The 19,139-nt window shown below is 46.5% G+C and overlaps 1 protein-coding gene across 1 annotated transcript in view; it reads right to left on the bottom strand.

The window, feature by feature from the left end:
* LOC122368068 (centrosomal protein of 104 kDa-like) overlaps nt 1-19,139 on the bottom strand; it is a 35,077-nt gene that overhangs the window by 5,286 nt on the left and 10,652 nt on the right. Inside the window, exons 4-11 of the mRNA XM_043341693.1 lie at nt 18,534-18,757; nt 18,155-18,362; nt 12,874-13,085; nt 12,216-12,595; nt 11,207-11,330; nt 9,217-9,437; nt 8,657-8,926; nt 7,970-8,180 (exon numbers count right to left, since the gene is read on the bottom strand). Coding sequence (XP_043197628.1) covers nt 7,970-8,180; nt 8,657-8,926; nt 9,217-9,437; nt 11,207-11,330; nt 12,216-12,595; nt 12,874-13,085; nt 18,155-18,362; nt 18,534-18,757 — 1,850 coding nt within the window. The remainder of the gene's footprint in view (nt 1-7,969; nt 8,181-8,656; nt 8,927-9,216; nt 9,438-11,206; nt 11,331-12,215; nt 12,596-12,873; nt 13,086-18,154; nt 18,363-18,533; nt 18,758-19,139) is intronic.

The raw sequence follows: 19,139 nt of genomic DNA, 5'->3' as shown, positions 1-19,139 counted from the left end.
CTATAATACTGACTGAAATTCGTGAGCGTCTACAAACTCAACCACAACAAACCAGGGACTCGTCTCTTTATATGCAACTGGGCAGGGGTCGAGACTGTGGTCACCTAATTCAAGAACGAATGGTGAGTTCGGATGAAATAAATTGGCTTGTTACTCGATAAACATATGAAAATGTAGCATAAAAGATGTCGCTTTTGTTATGATCTACGTCATAGAGCCGGCGACGCTTAACCCGCGCCCTGCTGGGGGTCCTGGATTTCCACGCCCTGCTGGGGGGCGGGGGGGGGGGTGTTTGAACACCCCCCCCCCTTGTAACTCGGCTCCTGGGCCACGTAGCGATACGCGGAAGGCGGCGTTCGAAAGAGCGTCAAAAATAATGACGAAATCACTTCGGTCAATTTTTTGGTCAGGTCAAAGGTCAGGTCACCAGAGGTCATCGAAGGCAAAATTTCGCCGATTTCCAGGTCGAATGTCGAAAATTTCCAAGAAGCCAACGCATAACTCGGGAACCAATAGAGCTACAGCGCCGCGGAAAAGTGCATTCGATAGCCCTTTTAACGCCCTTTCTGAGTAATTCTCTCAGATTTGACCTAACGTCAACGGTTTTGCCTGCAGGGGGCAAAAACTGCAAAAATAGCCGATTTTTTCGGAAACAGTTTTTCTGCAATAACTTTTGACCCAAGCCTTGTACGAGCTTACTTTCACCGGCATCGTGTTCCTCTCGTCAAGACGCATCGAATGAACTATAACTTGACCTTGAAAGGTCAACTTGAAAATTTGACCTCAGGTCAAGGTCATGACCTGACCGGAAAGGGTCATGTTGCATATCAGTCGACCCGTATCGTCGAGCTGAATACATATAAGGCATTTTCATCGCTCTAGCATGCCTCTATCAAAAGTTATTTGCGAAAAACTGTTAGATACCATTCGTGACCTAAGATGACCTCAGGGCATAAACAAGGGTCACGGACACCATTTTCATGTTCAGTGTGTCTAAACCACTTGTAATTCGGTGTTTGGGAGTGTTTATAATGTCTTTCGTCCAAAAGAGACGCATTTCAATTTTCTCCCATTGACTTATAATGGGGAGGTCGCAAAATTGACCTGACCTTAGGTCATCGATATCAAAATTCTGAGATAAACATTTTGTACATGCTATTGCTCTTAGCAATCGCTGAAAGTTTCAAAGCGATCGGTCACTCGGTGTAGCTACGACAGACATTGAAACATTTTATGAGGTGAGGTCACTTCAAGTGACCTGGTGACCTGACCTTGAATGACCTTGGTCTGAAATTTTTACAACATGTGTAGAATTGATGTATGATAAGGTGTACCAAAAACGGCGGCGCTCCGCGCCGCCGTTTTTGAGATATTTGCGAAAAACCACAAGGGGGGTGTTCAAACACCCCCCCCCCAGCAGGGCGCGGGTTAACCCTCGCACGACCAGGCCATTTCTCATAACACGAACGACCAGGGGGGGGGGGTTGTTACGACCCCCCCTGGCGTTTCGAAACGGAAGGTCGTAGAGCTTAGCGGAAAAAACCAACGGATTGCTCTCAACGAGATCTCGCGATTGGTGGTATATTTTTTGGTCCTAGGTCAACATTTGACCTACTTATGACCGGTCAAAAGTCAAATTTTCCGAAAAAATCAAACTTTTTCAACTTTCCGCGGCGATTGCGACAAAACGGTGGGAGATATCGACTTGAAACCTTCACTATCGTGTTCCTTGATCAATTCTCTATCGTTTGGTATGTATTTCGTTTCCCTAGCTCTAAAAATGGCGCGTTGGGAGCGCCGGAAGTCGGCAAGGTCACAGTCGGCGGCAGAAATTCGAAAAATCAAAATTTAAATTTTTGAAATCTGATTGTATTTTTGGATTTGGGAGGTCCATTTGCTCCCTATAGAAGCTAATATTGCTGCATATTCCCATTGAGGTGACAAGAATTAGCAAAATAGTGGTTCGGGCGCTTTTCAAAAATAGTACCGGACGCTGTCCCTCTTGTGACGTCATAGCTCCGTGACCTGACCTGACCCGGTCAATTTTCTTGCACCACACGATAGCCAATCGGCTTGCCCCAACATGCATGGGAAGTTTCATCATGATCCATCAAACAATGTGGGTATCACCGGCAGAAAACCTAGGGATTCGGCGCACACGTTTGGTAACTGTCGGCCGGAGGCTGTACCTCTTATGACGTCATAACTCCGTGACCTGACATGACCCGAACAATTTTTTTTTCGGAAAAAGATGCGCAAAGGTTGCCCCAGAGGGTATTGAAAATTTCAGCCCGCTACGACAAGCCGTTTAGCGTGCACTTCGAAAAAACCTCAGGCGTTCTAGGGTTAGCCCGCGCGGGGCTGGGGGGGGTAAATTTTACCCCCCTCGCGAATTTTTGCGATATCTCAAAAACGGCGGCGCGCAGCGCCGCCAAACTTTCAGTACCTTTTCTTACATCAATTTGACACGTTCCCTGAAAATTTGAGCGAAATCCGTCGGAAAATTTTTGAGAAATTGACGTTTTAGTGACGTCATGTTCGCCATTTTCGCCTCAAAAACGGCAAAAGTTCAAACGCCGCTAACATCTTCATTTTTAAAGGAATCAAGACGTAACAAAAAAGGTAATACGTAATTTTACTTTGTCTATCAAATGGCTATCTCGGTTTTTTGAAAATTTTGGATTTTGGCCTAATTTTTTTTTTTTCAAAAAACTGACTTTTTTGGGAAAATCATTATAAAATCCAAAATTTTGAGTCTATCGAAAAAACCGGAATATATGTCAGAGAAGTGGTCTATGTGCACCTACATACCAAATTTTAGAAGAATCGGTTCAAAAATGTGGGCGTTATTCAAAATTTTATGACGTCACGACACACAATTTTTTTTTGAAAAATGACTTTTTTGGAAGTTCTAGACCTCGTACGGAAACAAAAATAGCACCATTCGATTCGCCGTGAAAAACTGCATCAGATAGACACCTTTTTAGGCCTTAACAACCAACTTCAAAATTTGACCTCACTTGACCTGACCTTGACCTGACCTCGACCTGAAATTCATCCAGAGGTGGTCCATATCACTTATTGAGTGTGCCTATTGAATTCTATGAGTAAAATGACCCATAAAACATGTGTCGCACATGCCCTTTTCTATATTTTGTTTTTTGGTGACCTGACCTGACCTGACCTGACCTTGACCTTGACCTCTGAATGATATTGTATGCAACGAATATTGTCTTGGTAGCCTAAGAACACGTTTTGGGTGATCAGTCTCAGTCCATGACTCCATTCTTCGGCAACTACGGTGCAAGGCCAATACTGTAGAAACTTGCAATTTGTACCCTTGACCTGACCTTGACCTTGACCTCAAACTTTAAATTAAGTACATGTTTTTAGTAGTTCGTGACGAGAGCTTTCGATTGGCGTTTGAATTTTCCAAATCGGACCATTAGTTCGGGAGATAACAGGGGGGGGGGGTAAAATTTACCCCCCCCCCCCAGCCCCGCGCGTTCGGCTGGAGACCCCAGCCCCGCGCGGGTTAACCCGCGCCCGGCTGGGGGTCCTGGATTTCCACGCCCTGCTGGGGGGGGGGGTGTTTGAACACCCCCCTTGTAACTCGGCTCCTGGGCCACGTAGCGATACGCGGAAGGCGGCGTTCGAAAGAGCGTCAAAAATAATGACGAAATCACTTCGGTCAATTTTTTGGTCAGGTCAAAGGTCAGGTCACCAGAGGTCATTGAAGGCAAAATTTCGCCGATTTCCAGGTTGAATGTCGAAAATTTCCAAGAAGCCGACGCATAACTCGAGAACCAATAGAGCTACAGCGCCGCGGAAAAGCGCATTCGATAGCCCTATTAAAGCCCTTTCATAGTCAAAATTGATGTGAAAATGATCAATAACATGCCAAAAATTGTATTGGTTCTTTAGTTTACCAAAGAGAAACAAAAGAGACAAGCTTTCGACAACACTGTCATCATCAGGTCTGAGTTTTTGAAATTTCTTTACACACTTCACAACATACAAAAACATATTCGCACGCTACAATGATGGAAAACATTCCTCCGTTTGTATGTAGGTAGATGTCGAGATCCAGATCACAAAATGCTTATTTCAATATGCTTACAACGTCACATGTCACAAGTGCTCATACAAACAGATATCACACCATGCAAGTAACAAAAAATGAACACTACTTTCTGGTTCGTAACCTACCAAAAGTCACAACAACCTAAACGATTGGCCAGGACTGTGTGGAGGTATTTAAGTTTGGGTTGATATCACGGATTTTCATAGATTCATCAATTTTATTGTCAGCCACGTCACGGTTTCTGCTCAAAATATCTATATGAAAGTTGTTGTTCATTTCCTTGTGACTAAGTGTCGGGTGTCTATCTAAGGCATGCTCACCAAGTCCGGTACCTAGTCTTCTTAGTCTGGCGTCAGAAAGGTGCTCGTTAAATCTCTCACGAACCGGTCGCGACGTTTCTCCGATGTAAATATAAGGTTTGTCCTGACATGTTTTACAAGTGATTTTATATACGACATTTTTTATGTGGCATTTCCCCTGAAGACCGTTCGGGCACGTGTGACACCGGGTTTTGCCGCGGCAAAGCGGAGGCTGAAGGGCAGATCTGACCAGTTTGCTTTTCACCGTGGGTCCACTCTGCCAAGCCACCCTAAGGTTAAGCTTAGATGCCCTGATAATGCCATTGACTCGATGACACACTGTTTCATTGACGTAAGGGAGCCTCATATAAGTCATCTGCCCTGATTGAGCGTTTTTCCTATCATGTTGTGCCTTTCGTTTTTTGTTGTTTTTAAAAGTTCGGTCAATGATGTGCTCAGGATATCCGTTTTCTAGGAAGAGGTGCTTGATTTTGTCCAGGCTGCGTTGCACAGCAGATGGGGAAGAGGATACCTGGACCGCTCGTTTCGTTTGGGAAGTGAGGACACCTAGCTTAGTTTTCATGGGATGAGCCGATTCATAATTTAAAATGATAGGGGCAGTCATGGGTTTGATGAACAGCTCTGTTGTGTAAGTGCCGTTGGGATGAACCGTAACCATAGTGTCAAGAAATGAGATGTTGCCTGTGTGGTACGTGTGCTCTAAGGTGAACTTAATTTTTGGATGAAAGCTGTTGATATTCTCATAAAACTCAAGTAAAGTTTCGATGCCATGTACCCATACTCCGAAGTAATCGTCAATATATCTTAGTAAGATGCTCGGCCTAACAAGTACTTTCTTTACAAAGCTAGATTCTAGGTTGTGCATGAAAACTATAGCTAGCGGTGGCGCAAGCCTGTTCCCCATTGCTATGCCCTCCGTTTGTTTGTAAAAATCAGTCCCAAAACGAATGAAGTTGTTTGTCATCCCAACGGCACTTACACAACAGAGCTGTTCATCAAACCCATGACTGCCCCTATCATTTTAAATTATGAATCGGCTCATCCCATGAAAACTAAGCTAGGTGTCCTCACTTCCCAAACGAAACGAGCGGTCCAGGTATCCTCTTCCCCATCTGCTGTGCAACGCAGCCTGGACAAAATCAAGCACCTCTTCCTAGAAAACGGATATCCTGAGCACATCATTGACCGAACTTTTAAAAACAACAAAAAACGAAAGGCACAACATGATAGGAAAAACGCTCAATCAGGGCAGATGACTTATATGAGGCTCCCTTACGTCAATGAAACAGTGTGTCATCGAGTCAATGGCATTATCAGGGCATCTAAGCTTAACCTTAGGGTGGCTTGGCAGAGTGGACCCACGGTGAAAAGCAAACTGGTCAGATCTGCCCTTCAGCCTCCGCTTTGCCGCGGCAAAACCCGGTGTCACACGTGCCCGAACGGTCTTCAGGGGAAATGCCACATAAAAAATGTCGTATATAAAATCACTTGTAAAACATGTCAGGACAAACCTTATATTTACATCGGAGAAACGTCGCGACCGGTTCGTGAGAGATTTAACGAGCACCTTTCTGACGCCAGACTAAGAAGACTAGGTACCGGACTTGGTGAGCATGCCTTAGATAGACACCCGACACTTAGTCACAAGGAAATGAACAACAACTTTCATATAGATATTTTGAGCAGAAACCGTGACGTGGCTGACAATAAAATTGATGAATCTATGAAAATCCGTGATATCAACCCAAACTTAAATACCTTCACACAGTCCTGGCCAATCGTTTAGGTTGTTGTGACTTTTGGTAGGTTACGAACCAGAAAGTAGTGTTCATTTTTTGTTACTTGCATGGTGTGATATCTGTTTGTATGAGCACTTGTGACATGTGACGTTGTAAGCATATTGAAATAAGCATTTTGTGATCTGGATCTCGACATCTACCTACATACAAACGGAGGAATGTTTTCCATCACTGTAGCGTGCGAATATGTTTTTGTATGTTGTGAAGTGTGTAAAGAAATTTCAAAAACTCAGACCTGATGATGACAGTGTTGTCGAAAGCTTGTCTCTTTTGTTTCTCTTTGGTAAACTAAAGAACCAATACAATTTTTGGCATGTTATTGATCATTTTCACATCAATTTTGACTATAATGTCTTCACTCATGCCAACCATCCAAACGATTAAAGCCCTTTCTGAGTAATTCTCTCAGATTTGACCTAACGTCGACGGTTTTGCCTGCAGGGGGCAAAAACTGCAAAAATAGCCGATTTTTTCGGAAACAGTTTTTCTGCAATAACTTTTGACCCAAGCATTTTACGAGCTTACTTTTACCGGCATTGTGTTCCTCTCGTCAAGACGCATCGAACGAACTACAAGTTGACCTTGAAAGGTCAACTTGAAAATTTGACCTCAGGTCAAGGTCATGACCTGACCGGAAAGGGTCATGTTGCATATCAGTCGATCCGTATCGTCGGGCTGAACACATCTAAGGCGTTTTCATCGCTCTAGCATGCCTCTATCAAAAGTTATTTGCGAAAAACTGTTAGATACCATTCGTGACCTAAGATGACCTCAGGGCATAAACAGGGGTCACGGACACCATTTTCATGTTCAGTGTGTCTAAACCACTTGTAATTCGGTGTTTGGGAGTGTTCATAATGTCTTTTGTCCAAAAGAGGCGCATTTCAATTTTCTCCCATTGACTTATAATGGGGAGGTCGCAAAATTGACCTGACCTTAGGTCATCGATATCAAAATTCTGAGATATACATTTCGTACATGCTATTGCTCTTAGCAATCGCTGAAAGTTTCAAAGCGATCGGTCACTCGGTGTAGCTATGACAGACATTGAAACTTTTTATGAGGTGAGGTCATTTCAAGTGACCTGGTGACCTGACCTTGAATGACCTTGGTCTGAAATTTTCACAACATGTGTAGAATTGATGTATAATAAGGTGTACCAAAAACGGCGGCGCTCCGCGCCGCCGTTTTTGAGATATTCGCGGAAAACCACAAGGGGGGGTGTTCAAACACCCCCCCCCCCCAGCAGGGCGCGGGTTAAGGAACATCAGTTGACTAAATGCATTGTGTGTTAAAGCGCCAGCTCAAGTCTCCAGCCATTGCGCCAACATCCCTATCTCACTTTTGTGAGGCTGGCAAGATATTAAGGTGCTTTCAAGTTCAAACGTTCCTGCACAATTCGTGCAAGCATTAGAATGCAAAGTTTGTTTGAGGAAATTTTGAGCCCGACGTTTTCTGCCTCCCCTTACCCGTTAACAATCATTAGACGAGTCCCTGCTAAAACAAGAGACTAAGAGCTATATCACAGTGCGCGCTAGTTTATACAGTTAGCAGCGAAATGTCAGGCAGCCTAATCTGGCGAGCATTCCAGCCTCGGAGCTACTCGAGCGATGATAAATGTAACACTGCAATCACAAGCGCTGGTTATCGGAGCATCTTCCGTGGAGTCCGAAAACTGCCTGAAGGCCTAGGAGCGTGACATTCCAAGCGCGAAGCAGAGGCAGCAGCAGCAGCAGAGCGAATCAGCCTTCCTCTATCTACCTTACCTTTTTGTCCATCTTATCGAATTCAGAGATTAGGGTACGGTAAGTGAGGCTTTTGCGCGTCTTAGTGTCAGTGGGCAGCAGCCTGCGGACGAGCGCTCTGTCCTCGGGGTAGATGAGGATCATGAGCCGGGTGCCGGCGGCGCGCACCGTCTCGTGCGGGTTCTCCACGGCCGATAGGCCCAGCTGGGCCACCGCCTTCACCGACATGGCGCTGTCGCAGACGGTTAGAAAGGCAGTCAGAAGCACACAGCAGGAGGACACCACACACACGGTCAGACTTTTCCGACATGGGACTGCCGAAGACGGACCAACAGGCAACAGTCAAATACCTATTTATGTGCATACTGCACATACTGCACAACACTACGACGCATGGCCACAGCCAGGCCAGGCCCATATCTGAGGCCATGTTGCTCTGGAGAAAACATTGTCATATCCGGTACATATGAACAATGATGATTTGACCTATTGAATAAATACTAACCAAACTTCAAGGGAGAGGGGCCCCGGCCCATGGCCAACTATGACCTATGTAGTAAATAGTAATAACGCAGCCTGGGAGCTGATTGTCAGGTAGGGCAGATGGCAAAACTGGCAAGCGTAAATGTTAAGTAAAATAAAAAAAGTAAATTAAACAATGTTCAGACAAACATGCATTGTCCCCTAAATCACACAAGACATGCTCACCTATCCGGCTCTGAACTCAGTCCGTGTTTGGTGACCATTTGCTCCACCACCTCCAGTCGCGCCTGCGCGATCCTGGCCGAGACCGCGCCGTTCAGCGGGGCCGTCATGGCCGCCGCCACGACGGGGATCTGGCGCGCGTGCGCCACCTCGGCGAGTCGCACCAGCGTCTCCACGGCCAGCGACTGCACTCGCGTGGCGTTGTCCCCCGTTTTCTGGATCAGCTCCGGTAGCAGCGTTTCCATGGCCGTGCTTAGCTCTCGCCGGGACGTCCTGTAACGGCAGACGACAGTTGCGATTGGCATACATGCCGGCATATTTATCATCTTTACTTACCTTACTTTGGCAGGACCAAAGTAAACAGCGCTGATGTGAACCGAATCGAGCAGAACGTGATAAATTAAAATGTTAAAGAGTTAACATATTTACTAGATGCGGCAATTCTTAGCTATGCAGCACTTCGAGCAGACGAGCTACTCCCAACTAACAGTTTGTACCTAACAATGGGTTGCGATTGAGATGAAATAACTGAGGTTGCATTTCCAGCGGGACCCTGCTCTCACTTGTGTTTGCTGGCGTACGGCCCAGTGAGGTAGTCGAGCGTCTCGGCAGTGAGCTGGAACACGGTGTAGACCTTGTCCCGCAGTGACCGCTGCAGCAGCAGCGTGGCGGCCCGGGTCACCTTGTCCGGCTTCACGCCGCCCTCGCCGGCCCGCAGCGTGGACTGCAGCAGCCGCAGGCCCTCCTCCTTCTGAGCAAAACTCTTCGCGTAGAAGTTACCGACCTAGAGTGGAAGAACAAGGTGTCAATGTTATGCTGGTTTCTTTTTCCGAGTCTCAACTCTCGTGAGCCTTATCAATCTTTTACGGATGGTTGGTGAAAGTAACGATGAAGCCTTGAAAGAAAAATTGTCTTCAAATAAGTAGAAAACTGCATTTCTTTGAAGTAGCAACAAAGCCACTGTAAAGCTACAGTGTGCATGCGCTAATTGTTCGGCTTTGTATCCATTGTTCAAATTTGAAGGGTTCTAGCAAAACGCTACGATCATCGTTTTATAATGATACATAGCTCAAGCAGGGCCGCGGTTGGGGGTGACTGTTGGTACCAGCGTTCTTTTTTTGCATTTTCTGAGTGGATAAATTTAACCCGCGCCCTGCTGGGGGGGTGTTTGAACACCCCCCCTTGTGGTTTTTCGCGAATATCTCAAAAACGGCGGCGCGGAGCGCCGCCGTTTTTGGTACACCTTATCATACATCAATTCTACACATGTTGTGAAAATTTCAGACCAAGGTCATTCAAGGTCAGGTCACCAGGTCACTTGAAGTGACCTCACCTCATAAAAACTTTCAATGTCTGTCATAGCTACACCGAGTGACCGATCGCTTTGAAACTTTCAGCGATTGCTAAGAGCAAGAGCATGTACAAAATGTATATCTCAGAATTTTGATATCGATGACCTAAGGTCAGGTCAATTTTGCGACCTCCCCATTATAAGTCAATGGGAGAAAATTGAAATGCGCCTCTTTTGGATGAAAGACATTATAAACACTCCCAAACACCGAATTACAAGTGGTTTAGACACACTGAACTTGAAAATGGTGTCCGTGACCCTTGTTTATGCCCTGAGGTCATCTTAGGTCACGAATGGTATCTAACAGTTTTTCGCAAATAACTTTTGATAGAGGCATGCTAGAGCGATGAAAACGCCTTAAATGTGTTCAGCTCGACGATACGGATCGACTGATATGCAACATGACCCTTTCCGGTCAGGTCATGACCTTGACCTGAGGTCAAATTTTCAAGTTGACCTTTCAAGGTCAAGTTATAGTTCATTCGATGCGTCTTGACGAGAGGAACACGATGCCGGTAAAAGTAAGCTTGTACAAGGTTTGGGTCAAAAGTTATTGCAGAAAAACTGTTTTCGAAAAAAATCGGCTATTTTTGCAGTTTTTGCCCCCTGCAGGCAAAACCGTTGACGTTAGGTCAAATCTGAGAGGATTACTCAGAAAGGGCGTTAATAGGGCTATCGAATGCGCTTTTCCGCGGTGCTGTAGCTCTATTGGTTCCCGAGTTATGCGTTGGCTTCTTGGAAATTTTCGACATTCGACCTGGAAATCGGCGAAATTTCGCCTTCAATGACCTCTGGTGACCTGACCTTTGACCTGACCAAAAAATTGACCGAAGTGATTTCGTCATTATTTTTTACGCTCTTTCGAACGCCGCCTTCAGCGTATCGCTACGTGGCCCAGGAGCCGAGTTACAAGGGGGGGGGGGGGTGTTCAAACACCCCCCCCAGCAGGGCGTGGAAATCCAGGACCCCCAGCAGGGCGCGGGTTAACGATCATGTCCAATAAATCCAGACACACCTAGGTCCCATTGCATCACGGCCTGGATTAAGTCAGCAGTTAATGAGGTACGACCGAGGGCGTAGGGTAAAACATTGTCGTCAACCATCCGTTAATTCCTGCTTTACCTTAGGGTAAGCTATTCGCCTGGAAAGTTTGCTTACCGAGAGGCATGTGTCTGTAACCACAATGCGCACAATGGACTCACCAGAGGCTCTCCGAACACCTCAATGGGCAGCGACGCCTGCTTTCTGTCCTGGTCGGTGAGGTGCGGTGACATCTCGGTCCGTCGCTCGGCGTACTGGACGCCCGCCGTGGCGGCCAGGCGCTTACTGAAATTAGCGGCACGTTAGGCATCGAACTTTTCAAAATGAATTCCCGAAACAATCATGTGAAAGATTAACAGTGCATACAATCGAGCATATTATACGTTTTTATTAATGCTATCCAAAATATTGTTCATTCACAAAAAGAGAGGCATTCGAAAGGGAAGAATACCGGAAAATCGATCTGCTTGAAAATATATGTCTCCATGCGAGCTAGATCTTGTAAAATCTACGGCAGGACAATGCAAGGAAACAAAAAGTGATTGACGTTTCATTGCTCGAGAAATCAACTCACACCAAAATGCCACAGACCAAAATGCCAGCACTCCACTCTTCATTCTCATTCTTTATCTAAAGAAAATGCAAGCTCGGTAAGAGGCTACAAACGAATACAAAATCCAAGCATCTCTCTGAATCTCATTCGATTGTAGTCTCCTCCTCTTCTAAATATCGTTGCTTGAGGTCACTTTGTGTGATTAATAAAAAGGTCATCATAATGGCACAATTTAAACAATTGTCCTATTGAAGTTTTTTCAGAAGACCACAGACGGAGGCTACCGAGGTATGCAGAGGTCTGTGTTTGGTCTTTCTTGGATTCGCCAAAATGTCTTGAGAAAAGAGTCACCAAGATCCGGTCAACACGTCATTCAACTAAGCTCAACAATTACTAAACTTGCTCGGTAAAAAAAAAGATGCATGAGCATAGGAGCTCGTCAACTAAGGCACTGCATTGACCAGTGATCGGGGTAAGATATCGGCTATTTCTGACAAATAAACAATCGTCACCTCGGCAGTGCCATCAGACCTATCGGTTTGTGACCCGGGGCGCGCCCCAGCTCCCCAATGCACTGCACCCCGGCCAGGCCGGGCAGCCGGCCGGCCGCCGCTCACCCGCGGATGGCCGGCAGCGTGCGGTCCTCATACAGGGCGTACTTGGAGGCCGGCTGGGGCGGCGTGGGCGGCCGCTCGGCTGTCGCCGGCGCCGGCTGTCGGCCCGGGACCGGGGACGCCGCGGCCGGCGCCGGGTCGTAGCTGGGAGGCGGCGGCGGCGGCGGCAGTGCCGGGCCCGAGGACTCCGGCGTGGGGAACAGCGGCGGAGGGGGCGTCAGCGGCTTCTTGGGCTCGGTGGGCGGCCGCTCGGGACTGCGGGGGATCGGCGGCAGCGGGTCCGACTGGGGCCGGCCCGGGGGCGGCGGCGACGGCGGCCGCGCCTTCTTCCCCGGCGGCGGCGGCAGCTCCAGACGCATCAGAATGTCGTTGTTTGAGTTTGTCTGAAAAAAATGAAGATATTCGTTTCCAGTTAGATGAGAACCGTGGTCTTATTTTGCAACAAATGACAACATAAAAACTGAACTCAGAAAGTTACTCGGGCTCACCTTCGCAACACACCGACTGAAAGGGTAAACATTCGGGATGTACGGAAGGGGCAATGAGTTTGACAAAGGGTGAGTGGTGAGTACCGAGTTGTTTAGACAGGTCGCAGATTAACTTGAGAGTTCACCCATATTCAACGTTGACACTCCATCGTCCTGAATCCTTTGACACTCACCCCATCGTCCTCCATGAGCTGTTCCACTTTGAGCGCCTCCCTGACGGCCTGCCTGTACTCGTCGATGTGCTCCTTCTTCTGTTTGGCCTTGTCGTAGTTTTCCTCCTCGATTGCTAGCCGTTTCTCAATCTCGTATTTACCCAATCGCAGACCGGCCTTTTGTAGCAGCTCCACTGCGTCCTTACAGTTCTGGGCGTAGTCGAATCTCTCATCTGTAAACATAATGTCGTATATAGGTAGCGTGGAAAGTTATAGGATGGTTTCGCAACATTGCCTGTATTGTATTATGAGCCCTTGCCGGACCTCCCTATCGATTCTCTACATAAGACATAAGCCCCAGCCAGGAGGTGTGTGTGAGGGGGGAGGGGGGAGATCCCTTCGCCGTTCCGCCACTGAGCTCGACCTTGGCGAAAAAAAAACAAGTGTGCGCTATTACACAACGCAGCGCCTGGTATAACATTTAGGGTTTCAGGTAATCTGGTGACCTCTGAGGTCAGGTCAATTAAGGCCCCAAATTAGAGTTCCGGTCTTTGGTAAGCAGCTTCGCAAAAATAGTTGTAGAGCTTTTATTTTCACACCAATGTGTTCGTAATGCTGAAAGGAGTTGAACGTTATTTTTATGTTATTTTATTTTGTAAGGAAAAGGCCGGCGTTTTTCTGTTGAATACGTCAACTGGCCTCTGAACGAAATTAGATACCGGCCGCAAAATCATAGCATGCTTCTAGCTTCTTCATTCCGTTCCCCGTCCCTTCCTTCCTTGGTCCGAACCGAATACATATTTTCTATTCAGCGACTCCATCATGGTCATTGGCGACGTCCGTCATATCTCGTGACTGGACCGCGTTAATCCCTTCTAATTATCTGTCACTGAGCCGCAGTCAGACGCGTATCCGCTGCACCGTGTGTCACCTAAACCCACCATATCCCCTTATAATGTGGCGCACCTTTACGGCCGACAAATGACCTTTCCGTGACCGGGGCGCGCTGAGCCGTTTTTTTTTTCCGCGGTGAACGGGACGGCAGTGACCCGGTTGTTGGCGGCGCGCTCAGCTGTGCCGGTCATACCATATAGATCGTCCTGAACGACGCTCTGTTGTAGCAACGCTTTCGGCCGGGTACGTCAGCGCCGGTCGTCCGATCGAACCCGGCGCCACGCGCCCGGTGGGAACGGCGGCCAACACCGGAACATCGGGGCAGTCAATCTACGATATTTTACATTAATGAAAACTGAAGACGTCGTATTTTTTCTTTTTCAAGCTGAAGTTAAAGACGCTGTTGCTTTTAAAATGTTTTTCTCAATCTTTTTTAGCGTGACCTCCATTTGAACTTGACCTTAACAAATAAATACCTATGGAATGGCAAACCAGTCAATAGCAAATAGCATCTTTATATAATGAAACGTAAAGTAAAACACGTGCTACCTACATCAAATACAGGACTTTTAACCCGCGCCCCGCTGGGCTATTCAGCCATACGCGCCCTGCTGGGGGGGGGGGGACAGATTCTGCCCCCCTGTCTAACTTCCGAACCGATGGTCGTAGAAAGACGGGGAAAACGGCAATCGAAAGCTCTCAACAAGGCGGATCTTAAGAGCCCAAATTTTTTTGCTTAAGTAGGTCAGAGGTCAGGTCAAGGTCAGGTCAAGGGTACAAAATGCAAGTTTCTATAGTATCGGCCTTGCACCGTAGTTGCCGAAGAATGGACTGAGACTGATTGCCCAAAACGTGTTCTTAGACTACCAAGACAATATTCGTTGCATACACTGTCATTCAAAGGTCAAGGTCAAGGTCAGGTCAGGTCAGGTCAGGTCACCAAAAACAAAATATAGAAAAGGGCATGTGCGACACATGCTTTATGGGTAATTTTACTCATAGAATTCAATAGGCACACTCAATAAGTGATATGGACCACCTCTGGATGAATTTCAGGTCGAGGTCAGGTCAAGGTCAGGTCAAGTGAGGTCAAATTTTGAAGTTGGTTGTTAAGGCCTAAAAAGGTGTCTATCTGATGCAGATTTTCACGGCAAATCGAATGGTGCTATTTTTGTTCCCGTACGAGGTCTAGAAATTCCAAAAAAGTCATTTTTCAAAAATTTTATTTGTCATGACGTCATAATATTTTGAATAACTCCTACATTTTTAAACCGATTCTTCTAAAAATTGGTATGTAGGTGCACATAGACCACTTCTCTGACATATATTCCGTTTTTTTTCGATACACTTAAAATTTTGGATTTTATAATTATTTTTCCAAAAAAGTCAGTTTTTTGAAAAATTTAGGCCAAAATCCAAAATTTTAAAAAACCGAGATAGCCATTTGATAGACAAAGTAGAATCACGTATAACCTTTTTTGTTACGTCTTAATTCGTTCAAAAATGAAGATGTTAGCGGCGTTTGAAATTTTGCCGTTTTTGAGGCGAAAATGGCGAACATGACGTCACTAAAACGTCAATTTCTCAAAAATTTTCCGACGGATTTCGCTCAAATTATCAGGGAACGTGTCAAATTGATGTATGATAATTGATAAGGTACTGAAAGTTTGACGTCGCTGGCGTAACGCGTTTAGAAGTTATTGGCGAAAAACGGGGGGGGGGCAGATTCTGCCCCCCCCCCAGCGGGGCGCGGGTTAAGGAAGCATTCCATTTTGTAGATACTTTGTTCAATCAGATAAGAATTATTACCTACCAAAGATGTTAAAACAAAACACAAAAGCTTTTATCGTTCTTGCCGATAACGGGGAACACAATCATTGATAACCGCGTCCAGCGTTCTATAATTGAGCTTTAGGGATACATAATGATCACTCGTTCTTACAAAATCAACCATCGCCCGACCTATCGGTTTTCCCGTGCAGACTTCAGAGGTTCACTTATGACGACATAGGTCAGTGACCTGACCTGACTTGAAAATGCACTTGATGTCACAAGATCCGGCTTGAATCAAAGAACAGGTACCTATGTGAAGTTTCAGCGCTCTACCCCTGCGTGTTCGGAGCTATCGCGAAAAAAAACCTATGGGGGTGACACCTCCCCCTTGGCCGGCGAGGGTTAAAGGTAGTGTGCCAGCTTTCATGGACCGTATGGAGTTAATGGCCCAGATAAGGAGAACCGGATTTTTAGAACTTATCCATACCTTCAAAACTCATGGAAACGTCTTAAATTCTTCAAATTTTGAGTACCCCAGTGCGAAATTCGCCCCGACGGGTTGTCGGTCGTACCCCAACCACATTTCACACCACTATGAACAATAAATGCACACACTGAAATCGCTATAACCGATATGCTCATCTAATCAAGTTTCGATAAACCCGTTCATTATCATCTCCTGTGGTTTCGAACACGCCTGTTAGGTGGTGCGGTAGACCGCGCCCAAAGCCAGGGCCCCGGTAACGTGAGGTAGCCGAGTCGGGGCAGCGTGCGCTGACCCAAGCCGGGGCCGCGCGTCCTCCCGGTGTCATGTGATAGCCCGGGGCTGCCCGCGGGGATGCGGTGGACCGCGCCCAAAGCTGCGGCCCCGGCTTGGGTCAGCGCACGCCGCCCCGACTCGGCTACCTCACGTTACCGGGGCCCTGGCTTTGGGCGCGGCTTCTGCTCATACTTTGTGCCTTGTGGTGCGGTGGTGGTGCGTCGGGCCGCGCGCTCTGACCTCGGCCAAGGAAAATGCGTCAGCTGATCATTGTCATTTCTGTCACTTGCGTTGGGTGAAATGGGGTCATAATTAAGAGACGGCTTTTTCATATCAATTATTTTACATAAAATCATATTTCAAACCATAAATAATGTTCGACAGCCAAATAAAAGAAACAATACCAATACAGGCTTACAGTTTAAGGCTCGACATTGTGTTGTCTACGATTAGACAGCTGATAACTCATTCCCGTACGTCGTAACTCTATAATGACCTTTGCTTATTGTCACATGTGCGCCGCATTCGCGATTGTTGCCGACGCCTGTTTGCAGGTCAGCCCACTACAGTTGTTATACATATCGAAAAACCGATAAACTTTTAGGCGAAAAAGGCACTATTCCAGGCCCATTTTTGATTTTTTTTTGCGATATTAGGTAAAAACAGAAGCTTCTTATCCTAAGAAAAATAAAATGGGAAATCTTTCAAAGGTGGCACACTACCTTTAACGAACGCTTTCCCTTCCACGTCCAGTTAATCCTGAAACATATGCCAAATCGATATTCGTTGCAGTTCGTACGTGAAATGTGTCCTTAAGTAGCCAACCAGTAATTAAGGATTTGATAATTTAGGGCTAGCAGTATAGGCAATGCATTAAAGGGACACTCCCACCTTAACATTAGTTTTGAGTTGAGATAGCCAATTTGGTGGCCATGGCCTGCAAATACCGGTTTGGGCACTCATAACATCGAAAAATGCTTTAATTCGAAGATATGGAATTTCAAACTTGCAGTTTTCGGATTCTAAGGGGCTAATGCATTGGAATGCCCCCTTAGAATTTGTGACGTCAGCGGAGATCTAACGATTTTTAAATCTTAGACTAAAACCTTCGTTAACACATGGTGGTATACGCTGCTTTGCGCGCAACGTCTGCCGCACTTTAAGGCTGCCAAATTATTGCTTCCAAATAAAGTCGCTAGTAACAGGGGAGATCCCAAAAAGTAAACAAAAGTAAAAGCCTAATATCTTGAAAACCAGTGAATATTTTTCGGTGAAATTTGGTAGATATTCGTTTTCGTTCTTTCTGAACCAAGGGACATCACTTTCATGCCAATTCATTAACTTTTTTGAAGGTGGGAGGGTCCCTTTAAGATCGACTGACCGCTGTGACCTTTGACCCTTTTGCAAGCGGCTCGACGCCCCGCAGTTTTCAGGAGTTTGTGGTTGTCGCTATGTTGTATATCGATTGCAACATTTTTAAGCAATGGGCTTGCGTGGCGTGCGGTAATGTTCAGTCACCGGTCTAATGGTGTCTTGGTGAATTGTCAGCAGCGACGGCATATTTTTCACAGGAAAATTTGGTTCACGGTCGCAATGGTATGCACCTATTACAATTGCTACTTTGCACTGAATAAATTACTGCCAGCACTCGTGCATGGTCGAGAATGGGATGTGCATATTGAAGAATTTGCTGAGCCCACCAGAAATGAAAAACTTTTACTGATCCCGATTTACTTTTTGTACCTATAGATGAAAAAGTGTGCGTACGGCATGTCCTACACTTCTCATGGAGTCTGAGCTTAGAATATTTATACAGTGAAACGATTCGGCAAGCGTCCATACGTATTAGATGGCACCGCGGCGATTCAAACTCACGCTTCGCTGCGACGGCTTTTCGCGCCTCCAGCTTGCGCATCCACTTGACGGCCTCGTAGTCTGTGTACATGTTGAAGGCGAGGTCGTCGTAGCTGGAGACGCCGTCCTGGGTGAGCATCGCCGAGCCGGACCGCTCCGGCGCCGGCATCACCGTGTTGTTGTTGGCCTCCTTCACGTCACCCAGGAAGTTGACGCCCAGGATGCTCACCTGACAGAGGTGATAGTTATACATCGGTTAGAATGTCTTAAAGAACCTTGGGTTAGAAGCTGATTCTGGGGGACGACCGGAGGATGACCACAAGAAAGTGTGATGAGGAAAAATCGTGATATTTTTTTTTTAGCATTCCGAACGGAGTTTTAAACGCCGACTGAATCTCACCTGGTTATATTTGTTCGCCTTGCTCATGTGATTCCTGTGAATGAGCAGCTTGATGAAGCGGCCTTCACAGTCGACGGCCACCGACTTGAACTCCCTCGCCTTGCCTCCGGTGACGTCATCGGCCGGTCCCAGGCTGATGTAGCCGAGCTTGGCGAACCGCGCGTTGGCGTACGTCTCATCCTTGCCCCGCTCGACGTCGCCAACGAAAAAGTCGATTCGTTCGGCTGTCGAAAGTGGAGCATCACCAGTAGCTCCATAGATCGCTATAGATCACTGTGGCTATTTGAAACAGACAAGAAGGCTCACCATAAAAATTGTAAGAAAAGTTGTGTTCGTAAGCTATCGATATTACTAGATATTGGAGAATGGTCTAAAATCAATATGAGTCGTATGTGACGGGACACACGCCAGAGTCATTGCTGCATCAGTTCGGTCATTGAAAACGTGTCGCAGGAAGTCGTGTATCTACGTGTATCTCCAGCGTGTGTATGCGCTCATAGAAAACAATGTCTTGTCGGTATAGGTTGGATCGTGACGCCAAGCGTCAAAGGCCGCGGACATGCCATTACCGAATCAGTCACCGTGCACCGAATATCTGACGGACCA

Source organism: Amphibalanus amphitrite, unplaced genomic scaffold (genome assembly GCF_019059575.1).
Source record: "Amphibalanus amphitrite isolate SeventyFive unplaced genomic scaffold, NRLGWU_Aamphi_draft 000920F_arrow, whole genome shotgun sequence".
Taxonomy (NCBI): Eukaryota; Metazoa; Arthropoda; class Thecostraca; order Balanomorpha; family Balanidae; genus Amphibalanus; species Amphibalanus amphitrite.
This window is presented reverse-complemented; position numbering and strand designations above follow the sequence as displayed.